The sequence below is a fragment of the Paroedura picta genome, chromosome 9 (assembly GCF_049243985.1).
Source record: "Paroedura picta isolate Pp20150507F chromosome 9, Ppicta_v3.0, whole genome shotgun sequence".
In the NCBI taxonomy this organism is placed as follows: domain Eukaryota; kingdom Metazoa; phylum Chordata; class Lepidosauria; order Squamata; family Gekkonidae; genus Paroedura; species Paroedura picta.
The window spans coordinates 68,360,516-68,373,181 of record NC_135377.1 but is presented as its reverse complement, the minus strand read 5'-3'; the positions used below and the strand labels follow the sequence as shown (position 1 = coordinate 68,373,181).

Sequence of the window (12,666 nt, the reverse complement as noted above, 5' to 3'; positions counted from 1 at the left end):
GCCCTGAATAAAGCTGGACTCAAACTTTTTTTCTGGGTCTCTGAAGAAGTTTGCATGCCCACGACGGCTTATGCACTGAATAAAGCACAACAAAATTTGAGTCCAATAGCAAAGCGTGAGTTTTCATAGGTGAATACACACGAAAGTTCACGCTTTGCCACTGGACTCAAATTTTGTTGTGCTTTATTCAGTGCATAAGTTTCCTCAGAAAAAAATAAAACTTTATTGATCTGAAAGCTGCCCTTGAATTACAACTCTCCTAGCTGCATTCATCTCCCCCGCCAAGCCTGGCTTTGCTCTGCCTTCTCCTTCCCTGCTTCGCTCCCTCCGCCAAGTCCCGGACGAGACCACCGGACGCACACCTGCGGGGGAGGCCGGTCCCCGCGGTCCCGCCGTGGAGTCTTCCATTGTGGGCGTCCTCCTCGACGTCGACGCTACGCCGGAGGGCCGCGCTCGGCCGGCCCCTCCCCCTCACATAGTCCTGCGCTTGCGTAGTGCGGCCCGCAGTCCGTGACAGGCGCGGCGGAGAGGGCCGTGAGGGGAGCTGGCGCGATGGCCGACCCGGGCGACGCTCCCGCGGCCGACCCGAAGGCGCTCAGCGCGGGCGAGTACTCGCGGCGCGTCCACCAATGGCTCTGGGACTCCTACTGCGGTTACCTGAGCTGGCAAAGCGGCCTGGCCGCGCTCATGGCCGGCGCTGCCGCCGCCTCCGCCCCGCCGCCGGGCGCCTACTACTACAGCAGCCCCGTCCACCACCTCCTCGCCGCCCCGTCGCCCTCTCCCCCGGCCGCGGCCCCCCGCGCGCCCGTCGCCTGGCAACCGCCCACCGCCAGGCTCGCGCCCCTGGCCCCGCGCGCCGGGAACGCCCCCGGCAGCTCCGCGCGCGACGCAGGACGGCCGGCAGGTAGGTACGTAGGTAGGTGGAGGGGGCAGGAAAGAGCAAGAGTCCAGCAGCGCCTGACGCTATTTGTGGCAGGGTATATTACAATAAACTGCTGAAGAAAAGAGCAAGAGTCCAGCAGCACCTGAAAGACTAACACCATTTGGTGTTTCTTGTTTACTGGGATGATAACATTGTTGTGCTACTTCAAACCAACAGGGCTACCCACTTGAATCTATATATTATAATAATTATTACTCTGCTGCAGAAAAGAGCAGGAGTCTCGTAGCACCTTCAGGATCAACAGCATTTGTTGTTGTTTCGTGAGTCACTGCTCACTTCTGCAGTAGAAAAGAGGAAGGTCCGATAACACAAAGACTAACAAACACAGGGTGCGATCTTTTGGAAGTCACTGCTCACTAATGCAGTAGGGAAGAGTGGTAGGAAATTCAGGAATAACATTTGTGGTTGGGTAGGAGCTTTCGTGAGTCGCTGCTCACTTCTGCAATAGAAAAGAGCAGGAGTCTGGTAGCAACTTAAAGATGAACAAAACTTGTGGTAGGGTAAGAGCTTTCGTGAGTCACTGCTCACTTCTTTAAGAGAAAAGAGCCAGAGTCCAGTAGTACCTTAGAAATGTGACAAGATTTGGGGCAGGGTAGGAGCTTTCACGAGTGACTGGAAAAGTGAGCTACAGAATGTTGTAGTCTTTAAGTTGCTACTGGGTTCTTGCTCTTTCCAACTGCTACAAGTGAGGAAGACAACCCTGAATGTAAGACGACCCTCGCCCAAAGAACTTTTTTAATATTACTGGACTGGAAGACAAACCTTTGGGGGGGAAATCCTCAGTGTTGCATTTGAGTACATGCAGTAAACCTACTGACTAAATAGATTTAGAACAGAACAAAAGGAGAACGTGTCTGACTTTGACCACAGTAGAGGGCAAGATGAAAAGGGTGGACAGAGTTACGACAACCTGAGCAGCAGTGACTCACAAAAAGCTACCTGCCCCATATTTTCTTAAGGTGCTACTGGAAGCTTGATCTTTTCTATAGCTGCAGAAAGACTAACACAGCTACCCATCTTGATCTATACATTTCAAAGCCTTGCAGTTTGTTTTCCAGCTGTCTCACAGTAGAAAAGGGCAAGAGTCCAAGCAGCACCTTAAAAACTAAAAACAATTGTGGCCGAATGGGAGCTTTTGTGAGTCACAGCTCTTTTTCACTCACAAATTGCAAAAGCTGCGACCTAGCCACAGGTGTTGTTCGTCTTTCAGGTGCTACTGCATCCTTGCTCTTTTCTACTGCTGCAGATGGGACTAATACAATTACCTATCTTGAACTTTCTGCCATCTAGCACGCAAAGTAGCCCCCCACCTTTCTCACCAGTGGGAACCAAAAGCAGCTTAAATCATTCTTGTTTCCATTTTATCTTCAGATCCACCCTGTGAGGTAGGCAAGACTGAGAGGCTGGCTCAGGGTCACCCAGCAAGCTTCCATGGCCCGAGCAGGGATTTGAACCCAGGGATTTCCAGATAGTAGTCTGGCACTCTTAACCACCATAAATGTTACCAATGCCAAATGCAGTTAGAAATTTGCCATTATCCAAACTGTAAAATTTACTTAAAATGGCCAAGTGGTGGTTCTGGTATTTATTACAGTAATAAATAATGAGGGAATTAATTTGGGCAAATTGATGAATCTGTTAATCTGCCATTGTCCTTTGTCAACTATGGACCAAGTGCGGCTATGAAGAAAAACATTGTGAACAGCAGGGTCAAAGATTCTTGAAAGCACGTGATGAGATGCAATTAAGGAAAATTCTTATGTAATCAAGGGAAATGCGGATATCTTTGGCAATAGCAATTTGCAATTGCACTGTGGAGAGTCTCTGTAATTCTCTTGATTGCATTTGAATCTTGAAAACATGTGACATTCCACCCCCCCCCCCTTTTCTTATAAAATCAGAATTCAGTTTACAAAACCAGTAAAAAACCTGTTCAGGATGATGCTCTGCCATGTTGCTCCTTCTTGGCTTTGCATTTACAAGGCAATGGGAGGATTTGGTCTAGGGGTGGGTATTGGTCATGATAGCTAAATAGAACTTCCATGTTCCAAAGGCACTGCAGCTGTGAAGTTGATCAGGGGCAAGCAACTGAAGAGAGCTGTTTTCATGTGGCTTCCTGAAAGCACCTGGCTAACCAGTACTGGAAGTAGGCTGCTGGGCTAGATGGATTGTGGGTCTGAGCCTGCAGGAGTCTTCCTGTGTTTTATGTTCTCCATAGTGTTACCTTGTGTTTTACATAATGTAATAGTATACTACCTCCATCTCTGCAGCAGTGGTGATGACATACCAGGCTGCATGAAGGCAACTGTTACTCACACCAGTAAATATTACATGGTGAAATGAGTCCAGTGTGGTTTGCGTGGTACAGATGGGTACAAGATTGCATCAGTTGCAGTAGGTTGGAAAGGGTGCAGAAGTTGACACAATACCGAGCAAGTTTTGTCATGGGTGCAGAATTGCTGTTCTGAGCTATGCATTTGCAGTCAAACATTTACAGTATTATACAATCTTTTTTTGAAAAAACAGGTCGTGAATTTGTTATCCCATCCTTGGCTCACAGGTTTATAGCAGAGATGGTGGATTTCTTCATTCTCTTTTTTATTAAGGCTACCATCGTTCTGAGTATTATGCACCTTAGTGGAATAAAGTAAGTTGTACCATAAATCTTGTGACTATACATTTTCATTTCTCATTTTTTAAAAAAATGTAAGCCTAATGGTCCCTGTTCCTGGGCTGGACTGTTTCAAATTGGAAAGAGGGGTTCACATGAAACTCTCCTGTGTAATAAAACTTCCCTGCTAATGTATGTGCCGGTCAAAACTACCTACAAGAATACAGCAAAAGTCAAGTGGCACCTAAAGGGTAGTAACTGGGCTCTTGTTTTATTTTGTGACAACAGGTGACGCCTTTACACACAAACAATTTGGGATTGTACGCAAGTGCAGGAATTGGTGGTGATAATGCACTCCTAACTTTATTAGCCTAATTTCATACATGGATTGTAAGAAGCTGCTGCTGTTTCTCTTCAGCTGTTAACAATTTCCCCAGTTTTGCTAACATAATTCTGGCCCATTAAAAAGTAACAGACTTCTTGTGCTGTAAGCTTTTTCTGTAGTCCACACGAGACTGCCATGGTAAGACTCCTTGCTAAATTTAGGTGGGGCAGTATTCACCCCCAACTTATACACAGGGTTCCTCAACGTTTGCACTTCACATTTTTGCTTGCAGTCCTGTTGTTGCTTCCTTACAGTATTGAACTCAAGCTTCGAAACTGCAAGTTCAGCAATCACGACTCATGAACTGTATGCATAAGTATTTTTAAAATTTATTTGTATTTAATTATTGGATTTCTATACCACCCCTCTCAACATTTGCCAACTCAACACAGTTCACAACATTTATAAATATAACCAATATAGTTGCATTAATAAGAAAAATGCAACTGATAGTTGAAAAAGTCCCCGCTGAAAAAGTCAACACTCAACCTTTATATCTTTCTAAATCTTGAAGTATTTAGCATATTTTCAGTTAACATACAGCATTACGCCGGTTGATTGGAAATGTTTGAGATGTTCCTGTAGAGTTACTCCCTTAATAGTACATTTAGGGTGTTGAAATATTGTGTTTTAAACTTTACAGCAAAACTAACCCTGGGCATGAGACTTAAGAGGGTGGCCTTGCAAGGAGAATTTCACTGGAAGTGAGATCAGAACCAAGGATTGCAGATAGGGTTTTTTTCATGGAAGAGGAGAACATTTAAACATGAAATAAAGCGTGTATTGTGCACTCTAATTGACTGCTGATATCAAATCCGGTAGCAATATCCAGTTCATCTGATTATGACTGGTATAAAATCTGATTAATATTGAATGGTTTTCTTCTACTAGTGAATTTTGCATACCTAAAATACATTGGCATCAGCTGAATGTTGTTTTTGGACAGTCTTCTGACTAAAGTAATCCATGTTGTTTTCTAATAGCTGCTAGAATTCTGTGCAATGGTTTTGCATATTAAAATGAAGTTTTCTTTGCAGAGATATCTCAAAGTTTGCAATGCACTACATCATAGAGGAAATAGACGAAGAAACCTCCATGGAAGACTTGCAGAAAATGATGGTGGTCGCTCTTGTTTATAGGCTGCTCGTCTGCTTCTATGAGGTATCTAACTATGCCTTAACTATACAGTCAATAGGACATGTATGCCATGAGGTAGCTTGTGTTCAGGGGAAACTGAGTAGGGGCTTATTGTAAAGCATGTTATTTTCTTTTAACTTTTAACTTGAGATAAGCATTCAGTCAAGCCATCTCCAAGATATTTCTTAAAAATGTTTGTTTAGATTGGCCTTTCTCAACTTTTTTACCATTGAGAAACCTCTAAGACATTCTTCAGACTTCAAGAAACCCCAGAAGTGGTGTGAGGAAGCCGAGCTGTGTACACGCCCAGGGCCCCTCCCCTTCCCACCCTTTCCAGGCCCATCATTAGTCCTTTTGAGAGGGGTGGATGTGTCGACATGACCATATAAGGTCATATCAGCTGATAAATGTTTAACATTTTTTTTTAATTAAAAATTAACTCTCACTCATTCAGGAAACCCTTCCGAGGCTGTCACAGAACCCCGGAGTTCCATAAAACTCTGGTTGAGAAAGCCTGGTTTAGATGCTTTTATCCTGCTTTTCTTCCTAAGCAGCATACAAAGCATTTTTTGGTTTTATCCTCGGAACAGTCACACTATTGAAGTATGTTGGACTGAGACACCCAATTAGCTCCCATAGTAGAGTGGGCACCGACTGTTTGGGCAGTCAATAAGCCTGTATCAGGATGCAGCTGATAGAAGCAAACAAGATAAGGGCACGAAGCAGCTTTAGTAAGGTTCTCGTGGCACATGCTTGATGCTGATTTTGTGAGTTACGCTGTGGCTGATTGCAATTTTTGATATACAGGGTTTATATTTAAGTCCAGTAGCACCTTTAAGACCAACAGAGATTTAATCAAGGCATGAGCAATCGAGTGCATACATTCTTCCTCAGACAATGGAACAAGGATCATAAGATTTTAGATATAAGGAAAAAATAAATTAGTAGCAAATTAGTAAACTGTGTCATAATACTCAAAGACCTTGAACACATCTTCGTTGGTTTTAAAGGTGCTATTGGACTCAAATTTTGTTGTGATACTTCAGACCAACATGGCTACCTACTTGAATCTAGGATTTATGTTTGAATGTGTCACAAAGCAAAATATGTATGTTCATTGGTAATAAACTGTAAAATGGCCTTTCCCTTTTCAGATTATTTGTATTTGGGGAACCGGTGGGGCCACCCCTGGGAAATTTTTACTTGGACTGCGAGTTGTTACGTGTGACACATCGGTTCTTGTTGCACCAAGTCGTGTGTTAGTGATTCCATCCTCGAATGTCAGCATGACAACGTGAGTATCGCTGTAGAGGAAATACTAGACTGTAGTTCACTTGAATTCTAAGATTGCTGGAGCATTGTTTGAAGTTTTTTGTGGGCCATTACCAGCTAATGGCAACCAGATAGAGCCTTGGATTGGTGTTACGTGTTGTTAGAGGTACATCTGATTGGATATCTCATAATGATATTTCATTTGGAGAAGGACAACATATTTTCCCAAGGAAGAAAAGAAATCATTCCTGTATCTTTGCATTACAGAGTTTTCTGATAATGAAAGTTTCTAAAGTGAAAGCAGTATAATATTGAGAACTGGGTCCTTGCGTAACTATCCTCTAAAGTTCTGAATTGACAATGTTATGCTCAAGAGACTGAAACCTGCTTTAGGAAGCATAAGGAATGCTCCTCAGCTGTGTATCCACACCTAGTAGGAGGCGCCGTACTATTAGCACCTCTTACTAGTATCAGCAAAGATGTTTTTTCACTCCATTCTGCAATTGCTCTTTGTATAGCAGGAGTTGCCAGTCTTTTTGAGCTTGTGGGCACCTTTGAAATCCTGACACAGGATGGCATGCGCACCCACAAAACGGCTGCTGCAGGAGGCAGAGAAACAAAAACAGGATGTTGAAGTGCAAGGGGAAAGGGTTTTTTAAAAAATCCACTAGGAAAGAGGAGTAAGAGAATAAAACAGCCACCATGGAGGCAGCTGCCACTGAAACTTTAATGTCCCCAGCCAGAGGGCTATCGTGGCCATTCTGAAGTTTTGGTAGGCATCACAGCGCTCGCAGAGACCACACCGGGGACTCCTGCTATATATACTCTGCCTTGAATTCCGCAGATATGACAATTCTGTCTCACCTTAAGCTTTTCTTAGAAGGTCAGAGAAGGCCACAGCTTAACAATGAAGTCAGTAGTATTAATTATTACACCTTCTAAGGTGGCTTTGAATAAAATGATAAAAATATGAAAATGATGCAGCATAAAACTGCTGTGAAATACAAATATAAACTATTGATAACCTTATGATAGAAAGTCAGTTTGTTAGAGAGCCAGTTTGGTGTAGTCGTTAGGAGTGTCGGGTACGATTCTGCACTCCCCCACATGCAGCCAGCTGGGTGACCTTGGGCTCACCATGGCGTTGATAAAGCTGTTCTGACCGAGCAGTGATATCAGGGCTCTCTCAGCCTCACCCACCCCACAGGGTGTCTGTTGTGGGGAGAGGAAAGGGAAGGCGACTGTAAGCTGCTTCGAGCCTCCTCCGGGTAGAGAGAAGTGGCATATAAGAACCAACTCTTCATAATGCTACTAAAAATGCCTGTTTCTGAGAGTTTACCTGTGCTTTTGAACTCATCTGTGCTCCTTGTTCATGTTGTGAGTCATGTAGTGGGTCAGAGCGACTCCTGTCTATGCAGACTGCAGTGATACTTTTTTCTTTTTCTTTTTTGCTTTCTTCCAGATCTACAATACGAGCTTTGATCAAGAACTTTTCTATTGCTTCCTTTTTTCCTGCATTCATTACCCTGCTGTTCTTTCAGCACAATCGAACAGCCTACGATATTGTAGCAGGGACAATTGTGGTAAAAAGAAATGGCATCAGATGATATTCAAGGAAGCCTCAGTTCTACTGTTCGAACTAGCCGGTTAACGTCATGTGGGATTTCTGCACCTGTCACTTCAGTGCCAGTGACTTATCTCTTGAACATCCTCCATTTTTTCCTCCTCCATCACCATATTGGAGAAAAATGTCTGATTTTAGTATTTGAACTAAGCAAGGAAACAAAACCGATCTTCGGAAAACAGTGGCATGCAGTTGTTAACAGTTTGAATCCTATACCAAGAGGCAGACATTCTCATGACCGTCACACACACTATTGCTGTCAGAGAAGGTAATCAAAGGTATTACAGTATTTTAGTGATGGTAACAGTGCCACACAGAGTTGTATATTCCTGTTTTGGGGGACTGTGGAGGGTTTTCCACTTCAAAAAACCTCATCGAGAATCTCTAAATACAACCATTGTATTAATTTAATGCTTAATTTTTTTGTGTTAAATGACTTGCATGATGAGGTGGTTTTGAACACTATATTGATCAGCAAACGGGGCAGATACCACCATCATGGAAGGCAGGTAATATTGGTATTAGTAAATGTGTAAATATTTTATGCTCTTACTAAATAATTGATACCAATTGTAATTTACCAATTGTTTTTGATGGCGAGTGGAAGGCTTGACTGCTGTCACCTCCTCCTTCCAAGCAGTTCCATCCCTTTTATAGATACTTAAGAGCTTCTTATAAAAAGCACAGAAAGTACTACTTAAATTTTATTTCCGTTTCAGATCAAACTTTGTATACGCCGAAAAACAACGTTGCACTTACCTGTAACTGCTGTTCATAAAGTATCTTCTGTGCAGGCACACATACCCTCCCCTCTTGCCCCAGAGATACTGAAGGTGCGGGCACTGCTGCGTGGGAGCACATGGTACTTGACTGGGAACAAGTTTCCTAACTGGCATGCAGCGCCCTCTGGAAACCTTTGGCTAGAACTCTCAGATGGCAGACCTGCTCATGCACAGTCTGAACAGATCAGTGATGAATAAGAAGTTATGCATAGCCTTTTGCATCAGTTTAACAAAATACAGTTTTAATTTTTTTTTTAAGAGCAACTAGTTAGAACTATAGTTGAAGTCAGAAAGGGAATTTTTGTGCATGTTGAGTTAAAATCAAAGATGTAAACAGGTATACTTTTTCTTTGTCTGGGGGCTGTGTGCCTGGCTAATTTAAATTATATGAAGCATATATTTTGCATGATCGTTTTAAAATATACAATACTAGCTTACACATCAATATCAGCTTTTTAGGTTTGGTTAATCTGGAAGTATTTTCTGTGAAAGTACTAGAATTCTCCATCAGTCTGTTCATCCTTTGGTTTAAAAAATGACTATTTTTACTATCTTGTTTCCAGACAGCAAATAAGAATGGAGGGTACATGCTTTTCTTTTTAAAGATTGTAATAAATATACCCTGGTGTTTAAGTTCTGAAAAGCATCTCAGTGCAGCAAAGTTTAAAGCCAGAACCAAAGACTCAGCTGGTGATTTCCCAGTTGCTGCTGTTCAACACTGGCATCGCTTTCCTAATAAGCAAATTAGGGAGAAAAAGGATCAGCATTTGCGTATGGAAACTGAAAGGGAAAAAACCCCAGTATTTCTCCCTTACTGTCATATGGTTCAAGCAAAATTGCACACATTAGGGACACAGCAGGAAGGGAACCAGGGATCAGACCCAAAATACAGTTGATAAAAAGTGAGTATTCCTTTCATCTATCCTGAAAATAAAGTGTAAAGAGAAAGCAAGTCTCAAAAATACCAAGGGAGCTTTCAGTGCTAGCTATAGAACATGTCCTGGATCACAAATCCCCCCCCCCCCAATCTATTTATGTATTAACAATGGTCTCACCATGCTACTAACTTGTGGAGAGAAACAAAAGGTTCTCTGAGCCTGAAGTACTCAATCATAAAGGTTTTCTGTTGAGTTTCCCAGGATGGCTCAGAATTGGTGCTCACTTTAGGCTCGGGAGTCAATTTCAAGTTGTTCTGAACTATGGAGCTTGCTGTGCGGCCCAGGGCTGGGTCTGTGGTTTCAGTGAATTGTTACAGGGTGATGGACAGATCCAGAACTCATTAGAGGGGAACTGCAGTGTTCTAGCCTAGATTCCTTATAGTCATCTGCTGAGAAAAAAAAAGTTTCTGCTGCAAACGGATCCATTGCTCCAGCAACGGAAACACAACTTTGAGAGGAGTCATAACAAATTGCAGCATGGGCTCCTCTGGTGCAAAGTGTACCACAGCTATGAAAAATGGGAGAAAGTTAGACTATAGACCTAAATAAATTACATCAACAAATGAAAAGTGTTAAGGATTTAATGCTACATTAAAGTACAGGACAGAGACGAGGAAGAAAAATTGGATATCAAAAACGTCTCCCCCCCTGGGGGGGGGCAGTATTAAATTCTGTAAGGCAGGGATAGTCAACCTGTGGTCCTCCAGATGTTCATGGACTATAATTCCCATGAGCCCCTGCCAGCAAATGCTGGCAGGGGCTCATGGGAATTGTAGTCCATTGACATCTGGAGGACCACAGGTTGACTACCTCTGCTGTAAGGCATATTTGCACACAGCTTTCCATGCTAGTTGCATGGAAAGACTTCTTTAGCAAAAACCTGATATGTCATGTAGCTGCCTTATACTGGAGTCGGCCCATTGGCCTGTCAAGCTCTATACTGCCTATTCCAATTAGGAGTGGCTGTCTATGGTTTCGGCTAGGGTGTGCTTCATATTACCTACTACTGGATCCTTTTAATTGAATACACTAGGCCAGGGGTGGCCAAACCGTGGCTCTCCAGATGTCCACGGACTACAATTCCCATGAGCCCCTGCCAGCATGTTGCTGGCAGGGGCTCATGGGAATTGTATTCTGTGGACATCTGGAGAGCCACTTTGGCTACCCCCGCACAAGACATTGAGCCTAGGATCTTTTTGCATGCAAAGCAGATGCTCTATTACTGAGCTGTAGTCTCTACTCTGCAAAGAACACAGATTGCTTGGACTACTAGTGATATGAATACTGCATTGTTTTATAGCAAATCTAAAATTACAGTGGGATTATTTTCCTTTAACTTGCGTGCAGACTAATTTACCGCCTGGTAAAATTCAGTACCGCAGCTTCCTCTCCACAGACGAGATGTCAGTAATACAAAAGGAATTCAAATGGCAAAATCAACAAAAATGCTACCAAGCTGTTTCACAATCGCACCTTCACGGAGCCACGTGCTTCCTCTTTTGTATGTTCATAAGCTCAAGGCTGTGTACCTTTAAAAAACAAATCCAAAGGCACCTGTGGTAACACCCTTCACTGCACCCCCAGGTACTGCTAATACCATGAGAAAAAGAATTAAAGAATTTTTAAGATTTCTTAATAAAAATCTACATGCACAGGGAGTTGTGTTTTTATTCATTATTGGCATGCAACAGTGATTTCCTGTATAGATTGAAAAAGCATACTGGCCAGCGTCAGCTATTCCAGTTGCTAGCAAGATGATGTTTTTTTCAAAGAGATCCCTGCCACCAAGGGATTTCCGCTCTCTCAAAATCCCACCCCGACACTAACATTCAGCAGCAGCTCTTAACATATACTGCAGATTTGCAGCAGTTGAGATCCTGGAAGATGTCTGGTGTATAGCAAAAAATCAAATTCATTTACAATTATTCAGACTTCAAAGGTACATTTAAGCATCTGGTGTGTTTAAAGATTGGGTCAAACTCTCCTGGGAATGGAGCCCCCACTTCAGTGGATCAAGTCAGAAGCAGTCAACTTGCTTTTGGTGAACTGAAGGTATCTGCTATAGCAGTGGTTCCCTACCCCCAGTCCGGGGACCGGTACTGGTCCATGGATTAGTCAGTATCGGGCCGCAGCTCCTCGCCCTCCTCCCCAGCTGCTGCCCTGCTACCAGCTCACCTTTGGTACAGTCCAGCGGCTGCTATGGTTGGGGATTTCCCTCAGCGTGGCACTGCTCAGCTGCTGCTGGCAGCGCCCCCCAGTGGGCGGTGGGAATTCAGGGGAGCCAGCGGGAAAACAAGTGGAGCAGGGGCTCAGGCAGCAGCAATATTCCTTGGCAAGACTACCCCACCAGGGCCTCAGTAAAATTGTCAAGCATTGACCGGTCCCCGGTGATAAAAAAGGTTGGGGACCACTGTGCTATAGGATGCTTTTAAAGGCTAATCAAGACCTCTAAACTGAATGCCAAAACAGATGTGATGCTGAGGTCAATGCTTGGAACTGTAGGTGTAAAACTATGTTGCCAAAAGATGTGAATTGGGAACATATAATTCGAAAAATGGTTTTGAGTCCCCCACATCATTTGCCAAATTGTAATTAGCCCACTCACAGTGTTTAAGTAATAGTAGTAAAGGGAGAAAGAGGCACAAGAGGCTCAGCCATCCTGCCCAAAGATGCTAGGGTGAAATAAAGTGTATCCGTCCTCCCGACCCTGACCCCTGAGACTTGCACTCCACATCATAGATTCCCAGCACCACTAATGGTACATTACCTTTAACATCCAACAGATATGCTACAATGTTCTACCATATACATTTCTTGTGCACATATGGACCCACATGAAAAGATGGCAACTCCATTTTTTAAGGAATAGAAGGCAAGTTCTGTTTTCTAAACTGCAGATTTCCCCAGATGTAATTTAAAGGCCCTCTGCAGATTTTGGATCACTCACCATCACTGTTCTTGACTCCTTTTCACC

General features: G+C 43.3%; 2 protein-coding genes across 2 annotated transcripts in view; one reads left to right on the top strand and one right to left on the bottom strand.

The window, feature by feature from the left end:
- LOC143845142 (uncharacterized) overlaps positions 1-601 on the bottom strand; it is a 230,754-nt gene extending 230,153 nt beyond the window's left edge. The window contains exon 1 of the mRNA XM_077353261.1: positions 363-601. The gene's annotated coding sequence lies outside the window, so the exon portion shown is untranslated. The remainder of the gene's footprint in view (positions 1-362) is intronic.
- Positions 480-11,344, top strand: FAM8A1 (family with sequence similarity 8 member A1). The gene is made up of 5 exons (XM_077353260.1): positions 480-904; positions 3,470-3,590; positions 4,977-5,100; positions 6,231-6,370; positions 7,811-11,344. Exons 1-5 carry the CDS (start codon positions 553-555, stop codon positions 7,953-7,955), a joined length of 882 nt encoding a protein of 293 aa, XP_077209375.1. The 5' UTR covers positions 480-552; the 3' UTR covers positions 7,956-11,344.
- The last annotated feature ends 1,322 nt before the right edge of the window (positions 11,345-12,666 follow it).

Excerpts from the sequence above, each read along its gene's own strand:
- FAM8A1 (XM_077353260.1), top strand. The coding sequence starts at position 553 with ATGGCCGACCCGGGCGACGCTCCCGCGGCCGACCCGAAGGCGCTCAGC. Across the intron at positions 5,101-6,230 it reads TGCTCGTCTGCTTCTATGAG|ATTATTTGTATTTGGGGAAC; the intron begins GTATCTAACTAT and ends TTCCCTTTTCAG. Across the intron at positions 6,371-7,810 it reads TCGAATGTCAGCATGACAAC|ATCTACAATACGAGCTTTGA; the intron begins GTGAGTATCGCT and ends GCTTTCTTCCAG.